The sequence below is a fragment of the Orcinus orca genome, chromosome 4, assembly GCF_937001465.1.
Source record: "Orcinus orca chromosome 4, mOrcOrc1.1, whole genome shotgun sequence".
NCBI classification, from domain to species: domain Eukaryota; kingdom Metazoa; phylum Chordata; class Mammalia; order Artiodactyla; family Delphinidae; genus Orcinus; species Orcinus orca.
In genome coordinates, this window is record NC_064562.1 from 21,746,073 (window position 1) to 21,770,437 (window position 24,365).

General features: G+C 40.6%; 1 protein-coding gene across 6 annotated transcripts in view; it reads left to right on the forward strand.

Annotated features, from left to right (window-relative positions):
• NFKB1 (nuclear factor kappa B subunit 1) overlaps positions 1–24,365 on the forward strand; it is a 122,060-nt gene that overhangs the window by 43,918 nt on the left and 53,777 nt on the right. For all 6 annotated transcript variants that reach the window (XM_004263570.4, XM_033402102.2, XM_049708849.1 and 3 more), the window contains one exon: positions 21,041–21,189. In XM_004263570.4, coding sequence (XP_004263618.1) covers positions 21,041–21,189 — 149 coding nt within the window. The remainder of the gene's footprint in view (positions 1–21,040; positions 21,190–24,365) is intronic.

Sequence of the window (24,365 nt, forward strand, 5' to 3'; positions counted from 1 at the left end):
TCTTTGTCTTCCTTCTGGCCAATCATCTTGTTTTGTCCCCCCCTGGCTAATTTGTCTCAGGACCCTCCCCTTAGGGGTGCAGGCACCTCTAAGCCAAGATGGATCCCGACGTGAAGGTATCTGGGAGAAGCAAGAGTCACCGTGGCCTGGAGTTGTCCCCTGACTTTTGACCCCCAAGGAGCCTTTCTGCACATGTGTAGTGTCTCCCTTGCCCCAGGGAGGGGGGAAGCAGAGATCCCCTGATCCTTTACTCAAACAAGGTTTTGCCCCTCTCTGTTCCTGCCATGACTGTTATCTTAAGGTGTCCACAGAAGACAAAGCCTGGCTATTTACCCTGTCTCTGTCATTGCTTCCATTTCGGAGAGCAAACCAGGAGGCTGACTGTAAATGCCTAACCTGGAGCCCACCTACCTCTTGTCTCAGGAAATGCAAACAGGAGGCTAGATTTAAGTGTCTGGCTTGAAGCCCACTTTTTTCCTGCCTCAGTAGTACGGCCTCCAAAGGTGCAACACCTCCTCCACAGGCAAGCTGTTTTTCCACTTGTCAGCAGATCTAGAGCTGAGGCTGTAAACTACTCTGCGGTCTCAGTCTCCTCTCCCCACCCTCCAGGTAGATTCCAGACCAGAATCCTCTAGTCTCCATTCACCTCTCTGAACTCTCATGAAGGTGGACTGGAAGGTGCAAGCAGACTTTCCCACACAATGCCTCTCACCTTTAGGTCCCCATCCACCCAACAGAACAGTTACAAGGATGGCTTGCTGTGCTTATTTATATCATCTCATTTAGTCATCGCAGCCCACTGAAATAGGTTCTATGATCCTCATTTGATAAATGAGGAAACCGAAGTCCAGAGAAGTTAAGAAGCTTACCCTGGGTCTCCCAGTCTCTCAGGGATGGAGCCCAAGATTTCAGTTCAGGCAGTGTCATTTAAGAGTGCACACTCTTAACCACCATGGGATACTGTTAAATTATTGTAACATAAAGGGTCTGTCTCTACTTTGGGGGTTCTTTAAATCGATGGTTCTCAACCCCGGATGTGCATCAGAATCACCCAAGAATATTTTAACTGCAGAGGTGCCAGGGGCCCACTCCACACATGCTAAGTCACAGTGGGTCTTTCAGTGTGATAATTCTTTGATAATTTCTAAGGACTCATGTCATACAATGGCAAGATATAACAGGAGAATGAATAGGTAAATCATGGTGTAACCATGGAATAGAATATTATGCTACTGTTTAATTCTGAAGACTGTACAGCATGGAAAATGCTTATGACCTAATGTTAAGAAAAAAAGCAGGATTTCAAATTTAAAATATAATCACTGAAGTGATTTAACTCAGTGAATGAGTTAAAATCAAGATTAGAGATGGAAGAATTACCAAATTTAAAAATAGATCTGAAGTAATTTCCTGGAATGTAGCACAGAGAGAAGGAAAACTTGAAAGAAAGGGTGAGATACAGGTTACAAGAGAAAGAGTAACAGGGGTCTATGTTGAAGTCCTGGAAGGAGATAATAAAGCTACAGATTTCTGGTTCTGCGCTTAGAGGTTCTAGTCTAGGGTGAGGTCCAGGTGGCTTGTGGACCACACTTTTAGATTTTAAAACATTGGCTCTGAAGGCAGTTAGTTCATGGCTGAAATGATGTTGATTCCTAGCTTTGCCACTTACTGGCAGTGTTACTTAACTTGGCCAACGCTCAGTTTCTTCATTTGTAAAGTTAAGATAGATAATACCTGCTTCATAGGATATAAGTTGAGTTGTTCAGTGCATGGCACACAGTAAGCACTTAAAAATGGTAGTTGCTTCTATTTTTGTATTCCAAAATACACTAATTTGAGTATTGAATGGCAGTTTTATTGATTGGTTTATGGAATCATGGAGCTACACAAAAGCGTCACCAGTCTACTAATTTATTTTCGGCACAACTTCGCTAATTAGTACTGCTTCCACTCTATTTACACCATGTCCTTCCTTCTATCTGGGGTTATTAAGGTAGGAGATGGAAAACATGCCATGTCAAAAGCTTACTGTTAGGGCTTCCCTGGTGGCTCAGTGGTTGAGAGTCCGCCTGCCGATGCAGGGCACACGGGTTCGTTCCCCGGTCCGGGAGGATCCCACATGCCGCGGAGCAGCTGGGCCCGTGAGCCATGGCCGCTGAGCCTGCGCGTCCGGAGCCTGTGCTCCGCAAAAGCACAGGGAGAGGCTGCAACAGTGAGAGGCCCGCGTACCGCAAAAAAAAAAAAAAAAAAAAGCTTACTGTTAGATGTAACACATGCTTTCTTATAAAATCTTATAAGTAGCAAGAGGCCAGAAAGGAATCTATTAAATTCTTTTTAAACTCCTTAACTGTGTTCCCTTAGGCATTATGCATATGATAATTTGCACAAGTATTGTATTACTTTCCTAGGGCTGCCATAACAAATTACCATAAATTAGGTTGTTTAAAGCAACAGAAATTTATTCTCTCACAGTCCTGGAAGCTAGAAGTCCAAAATCAAGTTGTCGGCAGGGCCATGCTCCCTCTGAAGGCTCTAGGGAAGAATCCTTCCTTGCCTCTTTCTAGCTTCTGGTGTTTGCTGGCAGTCCTTGACATTCTTTGGCTTGTAGCTGTGCTACTCCAGTTTCTGCCTCTGTCTCCAAAGACTGTCTTCCCTCTGCCTTTCTGTGTCTAAATCTCCCTTTCTCTTATAAAGACACCAGTCATTGGGTTTAGGGCCCACCATAATCCAGTCTGACTTCATCTTAATTAATTACATCTGCAAAGACCCCATTTCCAAGTAAGACCACATTCTGAGGTTCTGGGTAGACATGAATTTTGGGGGGACAATATTCAACCCATTATAATTGTATTATGGTATTAAGCTTATAAACCAGTGGTTCTGAAAGTCTGTGACAATGACCATTTTAGCCCCATTATGCACTGGGAAAGATATTGACACGTATCCATGGCATCTCTTATATATCATTATTATATACTTAGGGAATAGTAGAAAATCTTTCAGGTTGGAAAGTTTGCCAGTATTTTGAATAATTTATTTCATAAAGTAATTCCTGTGACATTTCTCCATTGAGTAGATGGTGGGCCTTAAATACAGTGGTGTGCCACTGTAAATTGCACAATCTCGAGTAAAATCCAGCTTTTACTTTCAAGTATGGTATTTTGCTCACTAAACCACAGCCCTATTTAACTTCTATAGGACAGATGTCTCCACTTTAGCAACTTAGTGGGTTTACTCAGATCCCGCTAAGTTCCTTACATGAAGCAATTTATTGGTAGTAGATGTTCAGCACCTGGAATAATATGTAGTATTGGGTTGGCCAGAAAGTTCATGGTATAGTAGGTAACCAGTAATTATTTGTACAGTGGTCAACATGCAGGAGATGCTAGAATTATCTTCCCCAAATGAGCACTAGTACTATCATGATGTAGCTAAAGAAGAGACAGATAACGTGACATAATAGTAATAGGTTTTTACTGGAAACAGAGAGTCTCTAGCACGCCGTCACAGCTCTCCTCCCCCTGCTGCTCCGTCTTGTTCCTCGCGTCTCAGCAGCCTTCTTTTCCTTTTCCTCCCCTGCTCACCTGACTACGAATCAGGTGACCCAAGTCCTAGTCAATGAGTTGGGACACTATTACTTAGACCCTAGGTATGTCACCAAACTTTTCCAGGTTGAAATAGGCTTTTTCTGCCTCAGTTTCTCTATCTGTTGGAATCTTTCCACGTCAAGTGAGAGAAAAACCAACTAAAACTAAGCAAAAAATGGGAACTTATTTGATTAGAAAGCTGAAAAGTCCAAAGGAAAAGCTAGCTAGCTTCAAACTCCACTGCATTCGGAGCTGACACTATCATTTGGCTTCTCTCTGCCTCTCAGCTCTGACTTCTCTTATGTAGGCTCCCGTCTTCAGCTCCGGAAGGTGGCCCCTGCAGCAGCCTCAGGTTCATCTGTTAGGGCACCAAGTCCTGCAGCAACAAGTCTGCTTTCCTGGAAGCTGAAACCGGTTAAAGGGGTCACAGATTGAGGGTTCTGGGCCCTCAGTGGTCTGCGTTGTTTCACAGCCCATTCCTGGAGGTGTAACACTGGGGACAGGGAGTGGAAGACAAAGTGATTACGTTAACAGCCATTCCCAGGCTCCACTCCTGGAGCTGGTAGTGGGGTTAGCTGCACCTCAAACATGCAGACCGAATGGGGGAGGTGGATCTCCAAGAGAAAAATATGAGTACTGGTAAAATTCAAAGAGGGAGCAGAAATAACAAATATCCATTAATTTCTCCTCCCATGAGCAAATTAAGACTTCTCAACCCCCTTCATTACTGAAATTGTGTGATCTTGTGTACTCCCTCATTAATTAGCCTGTGTGCCATTCCCATTGTTTTATTTTTTAAGTAAGAACTAGTTTTTTTTTTTATTTAAAAGTGTGACAAAGAAATTCATAGAAATGCAAATAATACAAAGACATATATAGTGAAAAGTAAATTTCCCTTCTATGTAAGATCCCGCTCCTCCCCAGAGAGAAGCACTGTTATGAATGTGTATGTTTATGTGTATAAGCACATGTGTATCCAAATACATATAAACTATAGAGCATATTCCTTTATACACACACACATATTCTGTTAATCTATAAAACACTCTGCCCCTTGCCTTTTTCACTTAATGAACTTAATGAACATTCCTCAGCAGCTTATAGACCTCTAGGGAAGTGATATAGCAAAATAATTAGTAGCAGACTCTAGAGCACATTACCCTGGGTTCAAATCCATCTCTGCTCCTTATTAGTTGTTTAACCTTGAAGCAGTTGGTTCATCTCTCTGCGTCTGTAAAAGGGGAAGGAAAACAGTCCCTACCTCCCAGAGTTGTTGGGAAGATTCAAATGAGTTAGTATATGTCAAGAGCAGTGCCCAGCACATGGTAAGTGCTCTGAGAATGCCAGCTTTGGGTGTCTACCGTATTCTTTGTAAGGCATTTCATTGATCATATGTAGCTTCTCACTGCCGCTTTTGTACACATACCATCTTTCATAGCATCTGAATCCAGCTACTTTGTTTTGTCAAAGACAAGCTCAAAAAGCCCACCCTGATAATCCTACTTGATCCTTAATGACAAAATGTATTTTGTCATTAAGTTGCCTTTTAATAGCCATGAAGGTTTTTTCTATAAATGTTTTTTATGCATTGTGGGGATGTTTTATCCTGAATTTATTTTTAGCTCTTTGGAATGTCATTTCAGCTCCTTGTCACAGAATTTATTTCCTATGTAGTTTTCTGACATATTTATCAGTGTAATAACTCCTTCAGAAAGTCTGCTCTGAATTGCCCTCATTTCCCCACCCGAGTGAGTTGACCTCTGAGTGTCCCTCCTTAATAGGCCCATGCTATCTTTGCCTGCGCTTATCACTGTTCCTCATGTTATTTCAGTTACCCACTTATGTGCCTGTCTCCCCGTCTCTAGACTTTGTTCCTTGAGGACAGGCACCATGTCTTACTCTTCATGATATTCTTCTGCTGGGAGATGTCCCAAAAATATCTGCTGAATTAAACTGAATTCTTTTTCATTCTTTGGGCACTCGATTGTTGCTCACCAATTAGAAGCTTAACTAGAAATGGAAACTTAAATAGAAAGTTAGCTTGTTTAGTTAAAAAGGGTTTAGTTAAAACTTGACTCAGAAGAGTTTCTCTTTCTCCATTGCCTCCCTCTTAGAGCTTTATGTAACATAGATATCCTGATGGCTCCAAATTCTTTTCTCTAGCCTAGACTTCTACTCTGAAATCTAGGCTCCAGGCTTAGCCACTTGATTGACGTCATTTGGTTGTCTGGTAGACTTAACAAACTGAATTGCGAACCTTCCCTACCAATCTGCTCCTCCTAATATCCTCCCTTTCTCAGGAAATGGCAGCTTCATCCTTCCAGCTCAGGCCAGAAACCTTGGAGTTATCCTGAACTCCTCTCTTTCTCTCATACCCCACATCTAAACCATTGGGTCATCCTATTGGCTGTGCCTTCAAAACTTATCCAGAATCTAGTCACTTGTCACCACTGCTGCCACCCTGGTACATGCCACCATCCTTAACATCTTTTTCTAATGGTTTTAGCTTCCATGGATGATTCTGTCCTGAATCAATTATGATCAGTAGTTGATGATTATAAATTTGTGATTTTCTGTTTCTGTTACTCCTTTTATTTTTGTTAGTTGATATTCTCTGTTTAAAAAAAAACACTCTCGGGCTTCCCTGGTGGCGCAGTGGTTGGGGGTCCGCCTGCTGATGCAGGGAACATGGGTTCGTGCCCCGGTCCGGGAGGATCCCACATGCCGCGGAGCGGCTGGGCCTGTGAGCCATGGCCGCTGAGCCTGTGCGTCCGGAGCCTGTGCTCCGCAACGGGAGAGGCCACAGCAGTGAGAGGCCCGCAAAAAAAAAAAAAAAAAAAAAAAAAAAAATATATATATATATATATATATATATATTTTAATCAGTGTCTTCAATGGAGGCTGTATCACATTTGCAATGACATAAAGTGATAGATAATAAATAATTTAAGTTCAAGTTAATTTTGAAAAGCTGGGGCAAAGGGCTAAATTCTTTTTTTAATGTAAAATTTGTGTATTACTTTTGGGTTTTAAAATTCAGAAATATACTTCAACATCCATATCTTCATCAGAACCAAGGGCTAAATTCTTAAGCGATGATATTTAAAAGAGTTGAATGCATCCAGAAAACAAAATACTACAAGTACAGGGTAGGAGGGATATGCATGCAAAGAGCTCTAGAAGTTTTAGTTAATAATGGACTCAACATGAGCCAACAGTGTGATGTGACAACCAAACAGGTAATTCCACATTGGGCTCCCTTAATAGAAGTAGTATATAAGAGCAGACGGTGGTCTCACTCTCACACCAGGAAAACTGTGTACAGTGCTGGGCACCCTGTTTGTAGAGAAATAGAAACTTGAGTGTGTGTTCAAACCAGAATAGTGACAGAACTCGAACCTTCCTCAAAGGGTCATTGAGCATGAGAATATTTATAGCCTGGAGAATTTGATTGTCTTCAAATATTTGGATGGCTGTCATAGGAAAGAAGGGTGAGGTGTGTCCTGCCGTCAAAAGAAGATGAAATAAAAAGCACTGAGTGGAAGCCCCAGGAGGCAGAGGTTTCAGTTGTCACTGAGAGTCAGAGCTGCCTGAGGATGGAATGTATAGCCTCAGGATGAAGTTCATTGTCACTGGACTGGTTCAAAAAATAAACTGGAAGACTGCAGGGCAGGGAAGGTAACTTGTGTTAAGATCCTTTGCGATAAGTAAATTCTTTTTTTTTTAATGCCTTTAAAAAGATTTTTTACTTAGTAAGTTGTACCTTCGTAATAAGGGAAAATCAAGATTTGGTTATAGGGCAGTTATAATTTTTCTGGCGAATTCCTAAAACTAATAGAAATTAATAGCTTGCAGAACATTTTATCCAAGCATCAAAGTGTATGATTTATTTCTAATACTTTGTTTTAGTCTGTATAGGCTGAACAGTATAAAGTTATCACATTGTAGGGTTTTTTGCAGGTTTAAAGCACTACTGTTTTTCCAGATTACTGGCTGATGTTATCCTAGACCATGTTAGAAATTTTGGTGTTTCTCCCTTCCTCCTTTTGCTTACATAATAGTATGTAGATGGTACAATATGTTGGTTAACCTCAGTCTGACACTTAGATCATGTTTTCTCTTTTGCCCTATCAGTGTCTGGGATGTAAATTAACCAGTAAAGTGGCAACAAGAAATCAGACAAAGAAAATTTCCCATTTCTTTCTACTCACTTGTAATCCTCCTAATTTTGTAGGGGTTTTCCACAGGAAATCACAGAAGAATAGTTGAAATGCTTTATCTTATGTACTTTCCTTCTGAAGAAAGGAACAGTTAATTGTCGTCTTCCCAGAGTGGTCCAAATTCTTGTACAGGCAGCTGTGTTTACTATAGTACAAATTAAATTCTACGTTAAGTGATATCTGTAAGTACTTTCAGTCATTAAAAGCCAAAGTATTTAATTACTTCTCTAACCAGTGGATTTCAGTGAAGGTGATAGGATGGGTTTTCTAAGCCAGAAAAATATATCATGAGGATGATTGTATGCCTTTAAACAGAAAGAAATCAATGACATTTAATCCCAAGTAAATTTGAATATCACAGAGTCAGAAGATACTCTTAATTATATCAAATTAGGTTTTCATCAAACACAATGTGTTGAGAGACTTTAAAACTATTTTAAAAGGATGTTTAAAACTTATATTAATAATTTCTATTTTCAAAGAATAAATAAATCCAAAACCTAAAGTTTTTATTTTGCACATACTTCAGTCATACCTTACATGGGATCTAATCCTCCTAGTTACTTTTATGTAGTTTGTAAAGATTTAAAAAAAAAAGCTTCGTAGATTAAAAGTTTTCATTCTGTCTTTGGTTTGCTTGTATGCTTCTCTCCCACCCCCCTACTTGTATAATGGAAGCATTTTTGACATATCCCCAGAAAAGTTGGTTCTTTATTATCAGGATTTAACTTACCCAGGGCAGGACCCTTCTTGTATTTACTGAAAATAAACACTTTGGTTATTCAATTTCAGTTTTAATGAGAAAAGTTGAAATCTTTGCCTAACATAAAGGTTTTTCTTTGTCTCTAAATTTTGATTTTCCATGCTATCAGAAGCCCCATTGCAACAGGTAATTTGAGTGTTGATTGTATGTTTTCTCAGTTTGTAATTGTGTTAAATGTATTTAAAATGTTCACAATTTTAAAAATAAGTTTACTGTTAGGATCCTTCCAACTCAGAAATTCTGTGATTTTAAACTGTTTTTTTTTTTACTTTGAAAATGTGATCTTTGGGGTGTTGTCCTGTGTGTCATATATATATATATATATATATATATATATATATATATATATATATATATATATATATATATATATGACTAGGAATCATAGAATTTCAGAGCTGGAAGACATATAGTTGTTATCTAGTGATTCTACACATGAAGAATTCGGAAGCCCAAAGAGATTAGGGGCCTAACACAAGATCGTAGCGGTAACTGGCACCTGGAACTCTGGCCGCTTACTGGAGCACTGAAAATCTGCTCTAAAAATTAACCCACATTATCTGAAAATGTGCAGACTTCAGGAGAGTGTTCCTCTACAAATTTAAGAATGTTGAGGCATTTATATTAAGCACAATTTATTTAAATCCTGTAAACTGTGCTCTCATCCCTGTTGTTTTCTCCAAACTTGGAATCACACTTGAAAATAAATTACAACTTGGGGTAGGTTAAAGTGTCTTGATTTCACACTCCTGGGGTATTTTTCAGTAATTTAGAAGTGTAAACTGACTCTGTGAAGTTAGGCCTGTTTTCAAGTGGGAGGGTGCCCGCGCATCTCTGGGATGCTTGTGGGGAAAGCCCTCCTTGTGTAGCTGCCCTGGCAGAGTCTAGCTGGGATGATGAATGTGAGATCACCTCTCCAGATTACATGGGGCTTGGCGGCCAAGGCAGCGCTTCTAGTCCTCCCAGTCTCACTTCTATTTTATCTGGAACCAGCCCTTGATGACTGTCTTCCGCCCATCCTTCCACCTTGGCCAAACTCCAGCACCATGGGGAGATTGTATGTCAGGGTTAAGTTCTCCCTGAGAATTTGAATTTATAAAAATTAAAGATGTTTTAGCACCTCTACAGCCAGTCTGTCTGTAAGCGGAAGTTATTTTCTCAGCGGAAAAGCCTAAGGGAGTACAAGTGCTTCAAAAACTCCTCTTAGAAATAAAAATGGTGCCAGGGTTAGGTCTTCCTAAATGAGATTTCAAGCCAAGGAGTCAGTAGAATTTCACAAGTTAATTGGCTTCATGCACTCACCTTCTGCTAGGACTTTTCAGAAACTTCTCAGGGTAATCCCTCATAGTTATAGTAGAGAGAGAGATGAACCGCGTCACGTGACTGTAACCCTTCGACAGATCTTAAGGCAAGATGGCCTGATGGGCTCTGCTGTCAGCATTCTTTCCTAATAGTGCCTGGGAGCTGTTAACTACTTGGCTGCTTGCTCCTTCCTCAGCGTAGCCTGGAGCCAATGATTTATTCAGTCATTAGTTCTTTGAACAGCTCTTAATTAAATACTACTGGTTCCATCCTGAGGGTTGGGGAAATAGAAAGAATTAAATAATGCCTTGGTATCTGAAATATGATATTGTTTGTTTTATTCACCACTGTAGAACCAGCACCTATAGCTGCCAGGTAGGAATTGCAGAATAAAGTAGTACTTTTCAGATGAAAGAGTGAATGACCTAATGGCCCTAAGGTAAAAGATCCCGCTAGTTGGGGTGGGCAGAGAAGACTTCCAGGCAGAGATTGCATTTGGGGCTGGATCTTGAGAGGTAGCAATTTGAAAGCATGGATCTAACTAGAGAAAATAGCACAAGCAGAAAAGTCAGCAGCAAAGGCTCAAAAATAGAAATCTCTGAGGTTGGATAGGAAAAGTGAACAATTCTGCTGGAATGAAGAGTACATGAAAGAGAAAGGTGGGAATGAGGCTATAGAGGTATGATAGGGCCAAATCGTGCAAGCCTCAGGAATTTAGACCACATTTTGTAGAAAGTGGGTGGATTATATAAGTTTTAATATAGGAATGATACGCTATAATGAGCATTGTGCTTTAGGAATATAAATCTGGTAGCAATCTGCTGAGGGATTAGAAGGGAAAAGCACAGGGACACCAAGTGGGAAGAATTGCAGTGATTCCTCATGAGTTAAACTCTGGTTCAGGCTGAGATAGATAAACTAGGGGAGTGAGAATAGAGGGAAGGGACAGGTGCCAGAGATTTTGGGGAGTGCCACCTGGCTGAATCAGTTAATTCATCAATTGATTACATGTAGAGGACAACAGAGGAATCCCAGATGATAGGAGAATTTTGGTGCAGTTGCTTAGAAGGTGGTGGTTTCACTTACTAGGAGGTGGAGTATGTTTCAGAGGAAGGCCATTCATGGGCCTTCAGTCGTGGGCAAATTGAGTTATAAGTTATGGACAGGAAGATGCCCTGCAAGCAGCTGGAAACGTTACAGATTCTTAAAAGGGAGGTAAGCACATGAGACTTAATTGAGGAGTCGTCCTGCATGGACTAGATAATTAAATCCAGGAGACTGCATAAAAGTGTCAAGAGAGTGATTATGGTAATGGTTAGAGATAGACCAAGGACTGATCTCTGGCAGGACTTCTTTTGAGGAGGAAGAGTGCTTTAGCAGAACTGTCTAGTGAAGTGGGAGGGGACCATTTTGAGGAGGGAACGTAACATATCCTAGGCTACAGAGAGGTTAAGTGGGATGAAGAATAAGAAATGGCTGGTCAGTTTGGAAATATGGAGTAAGTCATGACCTTGAAGCACTTATTTCTTTGGGACATAGAGGGATTAGTTAATTTGCAAAGGTACTACAGATTAAGTTGGAGTTTCACCATTGGTGATTAGAGCTTTTCTTGCATACTTGATAAGGAAAAAAAGAGAATGGCACTCAAGCAGGTATAAGTGCCTTTTAAGAATGTTTCTTACTGAATTATAGAGAAAATCAAATGAAAGAATGGTTCTGTATTTCTTACTGTAGTGCCCGGCTCATAGGTTTCAATAAATGCTAACCTGTACAGTTGTTATCATCACTATCAGAGAAAGAGTTTTTCCAGATAAGCGAGAAGAGTGTACATGATTTGTGGATAAAGGGGAAGCGTCCTTTGGAGAGGGAGGGAGGAGAGTAATTTGAGGAGATCTGGAATAAGTCTGACAGTAAGTGCAAAAACAGAGTGGTTGGACCTAGAAAAGGGAACAGAGCTACATTTCTCTGAATTGGCAGCAGATTGTAAAGTAATAGGGATGTTTTGAGCCTGGGTGACAGTTAGGAGAAGAGAGGTTGAAGAGCCTGGCATGCAATGCATTTTTCACCTTCTCATTACAGTCAGAGGAAATCTCAACTGCAGATATCTGCTTAAAACATGAAGAGACAAAACAGAATCACTGTCATCTCTTCTGCCCCTGCTATGAATCAAGCACTGTGTTAGACAGTTTAAATTGCCTCCTGTAATCCTTGTGAAAATTCAGACATTATGTATTTGCATTCACATTTTACAGATGAGAAAACACATCAGAAAGGCTGAGTAACTTGCCCAGGATGGCACAGCTAGTAATGGGAGGAGCCAGGATTCAGAGCCGGGTCCATCTGACTCCAGAGCCTGTGCTCTTTATTGAAAGGGAGCCCAGTAGTTTGAGACCTTGGAGGTGTAGGCCTGCACTGCTTTATGGTAAGGTCCTGTGGAGTGGTTATTCATGTCAGTCACCAGAGTGAATATCAAAGAAGGGCCCTCTCATTTGGGGAGTACATGACTGTGAAACTGGGGTGAACCAGAAATGTGAATTCTTGATCCCTGAGGGCAATAGTAAGGCAAGGAATAGAGAAAATGTTTTGAGTCAAGTCCCTAGCCTCTTCAGTACAGCAGGAGAATGCCTTATGGGTAACAGCCGTTGGGGTGGAAAGGGGGAAGTCCAAGGGGGTGTCTTGGACTTCGGGAGCACTGTTACCTTGATTTTCCAACAAGATGATTCAAGAGTCACCTTCCCTTCACTTTCCCACAGCTGCCTGAGTTCCTGACCCTCAGCAGTTAGATTCCTCTAACCATACTGCAGGTCCAGATAGAACCCACACCAAGATGCCCTTCAATCAACTTACGCTAATGTTCTGCTCTGGTGTAAATAATCACATTCTAATTTAAATAGCCTATTGAGAGGCTGCACTAGGATCTAGCCTTTTTTTTTGAAAAGACAAAATAACAAAAGAATATAATTTCTTAATTTCCATCCCTACCTAACACAGCTCTTTATATTTTAATAAATCGCCTTCCTAGCTGACATTTTAGTCACCTTATTTAACCATGCATTTGCTACAGGATTAATTATTGAATGCCCACAGGATAACAAACATTATTGCAGGCATTTGGGATATGACAGGGAAGAAACCATTGTCCCCACTCTTACAGAGCCTTTGTTCTAATGGGGAAGTTAGGCAATAATCAAAATAAGTAAGATATGTAGTATATTAAATGGTAACTAACGCAGGGAGAAAAAGCAGGGGAAAGCAGCAAGGAATTCAGGGATGGGAGTGTTAAAATTTTAGATAGGGTGTAGGGTAACCCATGAAAGCTCCCCTGAGAAAATGGCATTTCTGCAAATCCTGAAGGGAGGTAAAAGAACATGCAGGTATCCAGGGAAAGAGTGTTCTAGGCAGGAGCTCTCAGGTAGGAGCTGAGCTGGCAAGGAGGCTGATGTGGCTCCAGAAGGAGTAAGAAACAAGATCAAAGAGGAAGTGGGGTCAGAGGGCCCAGGGCCTGTGTGCTGTTGTAAAGACTTTGGCTTTTAAGATGGAAAGCCATTAGAGGGTCTGAGGGTTTTTTTTAATTTCTTACCATGGAAAACTGTAATCATATATACCCAGAACACTACAGTGAGTCCCCTTGACGACTCATTCATCTACAACAGCTTTCACTTTTGGAGGACTTTGAGTAGAGGAGTGTCCACACTTGGCATGACATGACTTGAACGGGATCACCTAGGAGAACAGGCCATGGGGAAGTGGGGGAGGCATTGGAAACTAATCATGGCAGCTTGAAACCAGGGAGTAGCAGTAGAGATGGTAAGAAGTGGTTAGTTTGGGGATATCTTTTAAAGGTCTGACTAAATACTATATATTTTATGCTTTGTTCAAAAAAAAGAATTTGAGAATGCACGTAGTGCAGCAATGAGGGTAAAGAGATGTAGAAAAGAAATTCAGTAGAAAAGAATACTACTGTTTTATTTTCTATTTAAGAATAAACCAGGTTTAGGGGCTTCCCTGGTGGCGCAGTGGTTAAGAATCCACCTGCCAATGCAGGGGACACGGGTTCGAGCCCTGGTCCAGGAAGATCCCACGTGCCACGGAGCAACTAAGCCCGTGCACCACAACTACTGAGCCCTCGCGCCACAACTGCTGAAGCCCGCGTGCCTAGAACCCGTGCTCCGCAACAAGAGAAGCCACTGCAATAAAAAAGAGCACGTGCACCGCAACGAAGAGTAGCCCCCGCTCACCACAACTAGAGAAAGCCCGCGCATAGCAATGAAGACCCAATGCAACCAAAAATAAATAAATAAATTTATTTTTAAAAATAAATTTATTTTTAAAAATAAATAAATTTATTTTTTTTAATAAATTTATTTTTAAAAAAATAAATAAAAGAATAAACCAGGTTTATAAGCCAGGTTCCAAAAAAACTGGCCTATAAATGAACATTTGCAACACAGTTCATCCATAAGTTACATATTATTTTGTAACCATGAACAATTGGGCCATGCAAAGGGTAAACATTTATTTTTAATATATTAATGAGATAATGACACCTATTGAGGTGCAAGTCCGCAGAGTTAGCAATAGTGTGTTACTTGATTTTCTGAAAAAAGTATGATTTATAAGTGGCTATATTTGATGTAATGAAACTGAAAATACAAATAAAACAAAAACCAGGGGTCAAAGTATGACAAAAAACTCAAAACTTGCAAAGTGGAGTTTTACATAGATAGTGATTTTATTCCACTTCTCTACATAGTTGATGAAGCCCTCTTTGTCTATTTTGTTGTGTTTAATGGGCCAGTTTGCCCTTCCAATCCCAGACAAACATCTGAGCCACGTGTGCTGTTGGTCAAATAAGTAGGGCAATAAAAAAGATGAAAGAATGTGAATGAATCAACGCAAATCCAGGAGCACTACTGGAAAAACAACCATGTTATCAACAGTGAGTGGGCCAAAGAGGATATTTTCATGTCATCCCATCTTACAAGAACACTGCACCTACATTCAGAAGACTCAGGATGAATTCCAGCATCCTCCAGATCTTGACTGTCTCACCTTGGGTTATGTCATTTGTTAATCTGTCTGAACTGTTTTCTTATCTGCAAAATGGGGATGATAGTGCCAAGTCTGTCTGCTTCACGGGGTCTTTGGGAAATCGAGGTGGGAAACAGCCCCTTTTTATAAAAGAGAAGGAAAGAAACTGGTGCTTCCATAGTACATGCCATGTGCCAGACACTGTGTGGTTCTCACAACAGCCCTCTGAGGTCCCATTATTGTCCCATTTTGTAGGTATAGAGCGTGCAGCTCAGAGAGGTTATTTATCTTGTGTAAGCCCACAGAGCTGGAAGAAGAAAGAGCTGGGATTTGGTCCCAGATTGGATTAGCTTGAAGTCTGCTGGCTTAAAAAGAAGGAACTAACTTTACCAAGCATCTTCCTACCCTATGCCAGAAACTATTAGATATGGTTCTGTACTATCTTGCTTGATGAAGGTTATTCAGTACTTCCAGTGTACTCAACAAATAATAAAGAATAAAGAACAGTAAAGTCTCTTTTGCGTCACTGAGAGGAGGTATGTTATGAAAATCATGTTCTTTTCTTTCCTTCTCCAGCTCCTCCTCTCCCTCCCCCCTTCCCTTGTCCTCCTCCTCCTCCTTTTTCTTCATTTTGTAGTATGACTTGCACCGTAACAGAGGAGAATCAATGCACAGTTTAATAATGTCTGTGGCATGATTTTGTTTGTAAAGAAGCCTTACAGGGGGACAAGTGCACTTCTGCCGCCTCACACCTTTCATGAGACCTTCTTCCCCACAACACACACCAACAAAACCAAACAAACAGGTTTTTCAGGGATAACTGTCACGAACACTGTGCTAGGCAAAGGAGAGCTATGAAACACTGTGCACACTGGACATATACAGAAGAAAAAGTGATTAAGCCAAGTGGTAGCCAGTGTACTGGAGAATGTGAACGGGCTTTGGAGGTGGACAGACCCAAGTTCAAAGGGCTGCCCAATCACTCCAGTTACAGGAATGATGGCAGTTTAATTCATCGTAATGTGCCTCACTTCCCTTGGCTGTGGGATTGGGTGGCACTACTGATCCCACAGGGCTGATGTGAAGATGGGCCGAGTTAACAAGTCCCCTTCCCTTCCATAAAAACAGAAAGTGAGGGCTTCCCTGGTGGCACAGTGGTTGAGAGTCCGCCTGCCGATGCAGGGGACACGGGTTCGTGCCCCGGTCCGGGAGGATCCCACATGCTGTGGAGCAGCTGGGCCCGTGAGCCATGGCCGCTGAGCCTGCGCATCCGGAGCCTGTGCTCCGCGGCGGGAGAGGCCACAACAGTGAGAGGCCCGTGTACCACAAAAAAAAAAAAAAAAAAAAAAAACCAGAAAGTGAGGAAGTATAGCTAGATGTGCTCTGGGAGTTGAACAAGCAAGAGAGGTAAGACAGTAACCCTTCAGTTGCTAGTTGGTTTTACCATCTTCTTGCTGCAATGAACTCTGTATAATTTTCCTGCCCTCTTCCTATCACATTCCCCAAAAAAGGGACAGTGGTGGAGTTTTGTGGGCTAAAGTGGTGAAGGGAGTGTCATGGAAGATTCAGATTTAGGTTGTACCCTTGAAGAATGGATGGTTCTACACAGGGAAGAGAAGGAAGGGACACCCTCAGGTGGTAGGAACCACGGGAAGGAAACCCTGAAAGGTGGTAGTAAGTACGACTGAGGAGATGATGAGTCGGACTCTCACCACAGAGCTTTCAGTTTGTGCTGCTCTCCCTGCCAGCAATACTCTTCTCAACCCCTACCCACCCCGTTGTCCCTTGTTACATTCTTACTCTTCTTTGAGAGCACAGTCCTCATTACTCCCTCAAGGAGCTTTCTCTGACTTCCTGACCAGGTCAAATCCCTATTCTTCATGTCCTGTGTAAGTGCTTCATAGTTATGCACTTACGTTTATTTGTGATATTTTTGAGCAGTATTGGTCCTACTCTTTAATTCCCGTAAGAACAGGAGTTATGTCTGTTTTCTACTCAGCTGTGTATCCCTCCATTCCCTGACCTACTGCAGTGCATGGGACATAGAAGGGACTTAATAAGTACCCACTGAATAAATGGATACATTTTGGTTGTCGGTGAGGTAATAGCCTGGATAGGAGAGAGGGTTTATATTTGAGATTGCTAATCCTGTTAGGTGCCAAGCACTTAACTCATTTAATCCTTAAAAACAATCCTATGAAAGCAAATGTATTATTACTTTCATTTTAAAGGTGGAGAAGCTGATGTCCAGTGATGTTAACCATCCTTCCCTGCTGGCCCAGCTATTAAGTGACAACAGAGGGGCTTGAGCACAGCAGCCTGGCGTCAGAGCTCTTGAATTTAACCACATTCCTCTGCTGCTTTAGCAGTAGAGGTCAAAGTTAGATACACAAGTAAAGTTAGGGTAGATTTCTGTTTGAAAAGTGTGGATTTTCCCCTCCTCTTCTTCAGGTATCATCATCATCACTTCATGAGGAAAAACTCAGCAGAAAAGAACTACTTCATGTGTCACGTCTCATATTCATGTTGACTCTACATTCTGCCAAAGTGATATGTCCAAATTATTAACTCAGCAAGTAAAGTGGACCTTTCAAAATCTGATTCTTAGAAAATTCTAGGTTACTTCTCTTAATCAGCTTTAAAGAACCAGTATGCACTTTTCCAGAGCATGACAGAGTTAGTTGCTTTAAATAAAAGGAGGTGATTTGACTAAGTTTGGTATTATCTGAGATACCTGGTTTCTGTTTCTTACTCAAAAGGCAGATCTAGCCTGTGGTCATCAGTAGGTATTGAGTCATAAAGCTCCTGGAAGAAGCCAAGGAAACCTGAGCACCTCCAAGAATGATAGGTATTACTACAATAACATAATTATTACTAAAATAAATAAATAACAAAGCCCAGTAAAATAAATATGTCACTCTGGAAAAAAGTCTTACCCTAGGAATAGAAGTGGCCTGAATTGGTCATTTATTCCAGCCACCTGCCTTTAAACGGGATTTATAAACATTCATCTCAGGGCAGTTGTATTATTTAAAGGTCTCTAGGTAGAGGAATGTATTATAGTAATAAGATCGTGGTTAACACTGTGTTTTGCTGTTATTTACTGGGCAGTGGTCTTCAAGACTTTCCATGCATTAATGTATTTAATCCTCATAACAAACCTGTGAGGTCCTGTTATTATCCCCATCTTACAGATGAGCTGAACACTGCCCAAGGTCACAGAAGTAGTAAACAGTGGAACTGTCTTCAAACCTAGCTAGTCTGTCTGTCAAGTCCATGCTTTCCCTGTGTCCCTTGGTAGCTGATTGTCACCTTTGTCTCCTTGGCTCTAAGTGATAGCTTAACTTGTATTTAAGCCAATAGTGTTTATTAAAAGCTTGCTATGCTCAGACTCTTTAAAAAATAACCCACCCTTTCTGGCAGACACAGTTGCTTTCTATAAACTTAATTTTCAAGGGAAGCACTATGCAAAGAAGTAAAAGGGAGGCTGAATAAAAATAATCTGATTCTCCGTAGAACAAATGAATTTCTGAGTCAGTTGCAAATAGCTCTCTGTCATTGTGGCATTTTATGAAGTATTCCCTCCCCTAAGGTAGAATTCCACTGTCTTCATTAGCCATAGAGCCTGAAAATAGAAAATAGTATTTTTTTTGTGTGTCCCCATGCCTCAGCTTTCTTCCTTCAGTCAGTATTTTGGAAAGTCCACAAAACCCAGGGGCCTCCCTGTCGTTGCCCTGTGGCCTATGTGAAAAACCAGATGATGCCATGCTGACTTGAGCTCTTTCAAATGGATCAAACAGCACATTAGTCATTGGCACATTTTTCAGGCCCTTTACCTCAGAGACTACCCAGTTCCTCATTCTTGCCACCCTTCGATCATGAAGTAATAGCAAGAAAAAGATGTGAGTACTTTTTGAGGAGACCTCCCACCTCTTTCCTTCAGTGCCTGTGACTGATTCTGTCATAGTGGTAACGTTGAAGGGTCCAGATATCCAAAGGGATTGGGCTTTAATGGATGGATTCCTTCTGGTGTCCTGCTTAAGTGGAAAGCCTACCTGATTTCACCCAAGTGAAGCATTTCGTCATGCCTTACACTGTTGCATTCCTATGCTCAGTGCACTTAAAAGTGAAATGACATGGTCTATTTCATGCTCTTTCACTGTTTATTTACTGTCAAAGAAGTCCCTGTGAAATATGTCATCATAACAAAGGCTGATTTCAGATGTTGACACCAAGACACAGAACTGACATCAGCAATCCAGGGAGTATGTAGGGACAACAGCCAACTTTGGAGCAAACCCAGAACTTTTCATTCCGTGTCCTACCCTGAAGGGCAAAGGCTTTCTACCTGTTATAAAAGGGAAAGCACTAAGTTCATAATTGGTTTTATGCCCAGGGGGCTTTTTAAGTGTTTAACCTATTTAAGAAATTATTTATTTGTGCTCTGAGGTGGTCAGAAGCTAATTTAATCCTAAGCATTCTTTGCGATTAGCTTGCTCTGCAAGGACTGGAGGACATTCCCGCAGGTGGCCCTGCTCCTTGGGAAGGGGTGTTAGTGGGTTGGGAAGCAAACTTTTGCAGCGGTTCTGAGCCTGGGTTCAGGCAGAGAGGCCCTAAGGTTTCCAGTGGAGCTACACTGTGGACAGAGGGGAGTCTGTCCTTTGTTCAGGAGAGGAAACTTCTCTCCCCCGAAAGCCTCTGGGGAATAATCCCAGTTCTGATCAACTTTTCCTCAACTCTTAGAGTGGGAGATTGGATTGGGGAAAAAAATCCATACTGAAAAAATCCTAACAAAATCATGCCTCAATGGAATATAAATTCATTTGATGGTATTTATAGTAGAAGTAGATTGGTGGAAAGGAATTCTGTTTCCAAGCAATTTTACTGGCAAGCGTAGGTTCTTCCTCAAGTATATCTCAGAAAGACATCCATCAAGGATCCATCGCTACATGAGATTTCTATCTACTTTCTCTTTCTTCTGAGCTAAGGGTTGCTTGTGCAGATTGAAATATTTCTAACGATTGTATAGTTGGGAGGTCCTGGATTTAGGTCATATACTTCCTTAAAAAGAGACAATATGAGCTAAGGAGTTAGGGTGACCTGGAGTTAGGTTAGCTAAGGAGTTAGGTTAGCCCTGAAAGTGCTGCATCCCAGGAAACCCCCTCATTCCCGGGCAAACGAGGATAGCCGGCCACCCTTTGAGGAGATACAGTGCATTTCCAACAGTTTGGCTGAATTTATCACAGCTTTCTGACTTATAATATTCAGGAAGTTTAAAAATAAAGCCATTGGTCTTTTCTGTGAGTATGGTTTTAGTGTTGGGGCTTTCTCAAGGAAGGAATCTGTGGTCTCCTATAGAGGGCTGGAGAACCAACTAGAGGAGAAAGGGTGTCCAAGCTCTCTTTACTTAAAATGTCATTATCTCCTTGCAGTTTTCTTTTTATTGCTATTGTCATCATTTTAAAGGTATAACAATAAAAACTATAAGTTACTTTAAATGGAAAAATCTTCTAAAACAAGAGCTAAACAGGTGTCAGATCTAAGGGTTTGCACTTAGGTAGTACACTTATTTGAATTAAAGAAACAGATCACTGCAGGCCAATTCCATGGGCTTGGGCGTCCATGGCCAAGCTTCATAGCCAGGTCCCTGGGCAAGACTCTCTCTCCTGCCTAATCTCATGGCAGAGAGTTAGGACTCTTTCTGGTCACCTCTTTCCTTCTCTTGGTTTCCATCAATCAATCAACCCCAATACCCTTCTCACTGATCTTTTACCCAGCTTTTATGACCAAAAATGCAATGAAGGTGCAGCTGAAACTGTGTTCTTGGTTAGTAGCAAGGGGATACAGCATCCTCCAAGATGTGCTCTTCCTTCCAATGTTAACAATACGTGCTGTATTTTAAATGGTCTGCTTCCTGCAGAATATGTTTCACACCCAAAACAACCGCCATTAGCATTTTAATTTATTTCCATCTCATCATTTGTTCACATATTTTTCAAAACCGAGCTGTGGTCGTATATGTACAGATATGCTTAATTTTATATCACACTTTTTATACTTAACTGGCGTGTCTTAAGCATTTTCCCATGTTGTAATATAGTCAGATGTGCTAACTTTGAAATGTGCTTCTTATATAGATCTGCAACTATGTGGGACCTGCAAAGGTTATTGTTCAGTTGGTCACAAATGGAAAAAACATCCACCTGCATGCACACAGCCTGGTGGGAAAACACTGTGAGGATGGCATCTGCACTGTAACTGCTGGACCCAAGGACATGGTGGTCGGGTAAGTGAGGGTGTATGATGTGGTGGAAGGGAGGTGCACATCAAACATGGCAGCCAGGGAACAGGCCCTTTTTATTAAGGGTCTTTCCAAGACCCTCAGAGAGCCCCAGAAAATGAAAATTTGAGCTCTCACTTGGACTCCGAGGACTCCAAAGAGTAAGGTGCCCACTTGTCTGGATTTCCCTGATACAACCCACTTTGTACCTGTTGTCCTGGCCTAATTATTTATAGCACCCCCTTTCACTCTCAAAAGTGGCCCAGTTTGGATGATAAATTATGCAGTCACTTGACCTATGAGACATGTGTGCCACTTTTAGCAATGTTTTCCTTCTGGAAATAAGGATAAGGACAAATTAGAAGAAAACTGGCTATAGCAGAAATCAACACTTTATGGATGATTTCATACCTTTGGTGATTCCCTTAATGAACTATTGATTCTCGATTTACAGTGTGAACATGTTGAGCATGAAGTGGATAGGTAAATATTATTTCAGTTCTGTGTTGCTTAGAAAGTGTGCACAGAAATGATAAGGGCTTAATTTCCCAAACATACAAACAGCTCATTCAACTCAACATCAAAATAACAACCGGATTAAAAAATGGGCAGAGGACCTGAATAGACACTTCTCCAAAGAGGACTTGCAGGTGGCCAACAGGCATATGAAAAGATTCTTGATCTCGCTGAGTGTCAGGGATGCAGATCAATACCACAGTGAGATGCCACCTCACACCTGTCAGAATGGCTGTCATCAAAGAGAACACAAAGAACAAATGTTGGTGAGGGTGTGGAGAAAAGGGAACTCTCAAACACTGTTTGTGGGGATGTAAATTGGTGCAGCCACTGTGGAAAACAGTATGGAGGTTTCTCAAAAAACTAAAACTAGAACTACCATATGACACAGCAATTCCACTCTTGGGTATATATCCAAAAAACCCAAAACACTAATTCAAAAAGGTACATGCACCCCAGTGTTCATAGCAGCATTATTTATAATTGCCAAAATATGGAAGCACCCTAAGTGTCTATCAACAGATGAATGAATAAAGAAGATGTGGTATATGTATATATATATGATGAAGATGTGTGTATATACATATACACAATAGAATACTACTCAGCCATAAAAAAGGATGAAATTTTGCAGCAACATGGATGGACCTGGAAGGTATTATGCTAAGTGAAGTAAGTCAGACAAAGACAAATACTGTATGATATCACTCATGTATGGAATCTAAAAAATAAACTAGTAAGTATAACAAAAAGGAAACAGATCCACAGATAATAGAGAACAAATGAGTGGGGAGAGGGGGAAGGGGGGAGGGGCAATATAGGAGTAGGGGATTAAGACGTACAAACTACTAGGTATAAAATAAGCTACAAGGATATATTGTACAAATGGGGAATACAGCCAATATTTTATAATAACTAAAGAGTATAACCTTTAAAATTTTTGAATCACTATATTGTACACCTGTAACATATAATATTGTACAGCAACCATACTTCAATTTTTTTTTAAAGTGTGTACAACCAAGGATTATAAATTTGTCTTGGCATTCATTAGACTTGAAATGTAAATACAAAGAGACATATTCATTTAAGGGTTGGTCAGAGAGATAAAACAAGCCATTTTTAATGAATGAAGTATTATAGAAATAAATTCAATTCAAAAGAAATTTTTAATTAAATTTGTCTAATTTTCAGGAATATCTTTCAGGGCTTCCTAATACTGGTTTAAATAGTTTACAGTAAAATCCCAGTTAATCTAGACTGTTCACTCAAAAGAAAGGAATTGTTTAAATCAACTATAATTAAGCTGATGATAACATTTCAGGCTTTGAATTCTGATCAGGTTTCAAGTTGGCTGTTATTGGGGAGGTTGAACTTTCATGTTCCTTGGTATTTCTTTGTTTGACTGTTAAAATTTTCAAGTGTGAAAAACCTAGAGAGCTTTCTTTTAAGTCACTAAAATCTGATTCTTTTGATGTCAGAGAAAAAAAAAACTCTAGATTGGAGGAAGAAGCCTAAATTGATTTGAAAAATTCAACTATGCTTTAAATGACCTTGTTTCAACATCCTCTTGAAAGGCTGGCCTGTTTCCTCTTGTGTGTCACAGTTGGTCATCGTTTGTTTTGGAATACCCTTACAGTTCCTGACTGACCTATGAGAGCTTTGAAATGCAGGGTAATTGTCAAAGAGTTTCGGCCTAATTGATCACGTAGTGTCTCTGCAGATTTACTCGAGTAGGCTACTGTCAGTACGAAGTGTATATTCTCTTTGGTCCTGTTTAATGTGTGTGATAATCATATCCTTCAGAGGAAATTATACATGAAGTTTCCCTACTAACAATATTTGTTATTATAAACATTCCAGTATGGTATCTGTAATTTGGTGTTTCTGTGGTTTGCCTTAGTAGTCTTTGAGGATTTGGGGAGGAACTAATGGTTATTTAATTTGGGACCTACAGCAGGAGTAAAAGTAAATTCCTTGTCTCCAAGGAAAGTGAGGAAATCTGTTACTCTCTTTTAGTGCTGGCATGAGGGGTTCGGTAGTTGGAATTCATTCATTCATTCATTCGTTCAACAGTTTGAGCATCTAAACTTGTACATGTGATCATCAAGATGTCTGGTCATAGCTCTGTGGGGTTTTCTAATACTATGCAGTTTCACCAAGAAATGTAAGCAAGAGGATGCCACCTAAGAGTTACAGTAGACTCAGTAGCCTCTCCCATTCAGAGTGCTCTGTGAAACCTTGGTACTCCTTTTATAATTCGATTTTTAACTGAGAAACTTTTGCGTACAGTGTTTCCCCAAATGCAGTATTTCCTTCACGATTTCATTTGTCTCTCTTATTTTTTTTTAAGTTTCTAATGCCAGAACCTGTTGCATTTTAGTAGAAAGAGTCTCATGCTGGGGGTCTGGAAACCAGAATTCTGTTTCCAGTTCTGTCACTCACAACAGTAGGACTGGGGGCAATTTGCATGACTTCTTGGGGACTTTAATTTCTTCCCTTATAAAATCTGAATGTTAGGCTACAGAATCTACCTCCAGGCCCTTTACATCCAAATTCTACACTGAACTAACATTAGCTAATACTATGAAATAACATGAGCCAACTTGCCTCATGTGTATTTACAGGATATCAACGATTATTCTTATTTAGTTCTAACTTGTAGG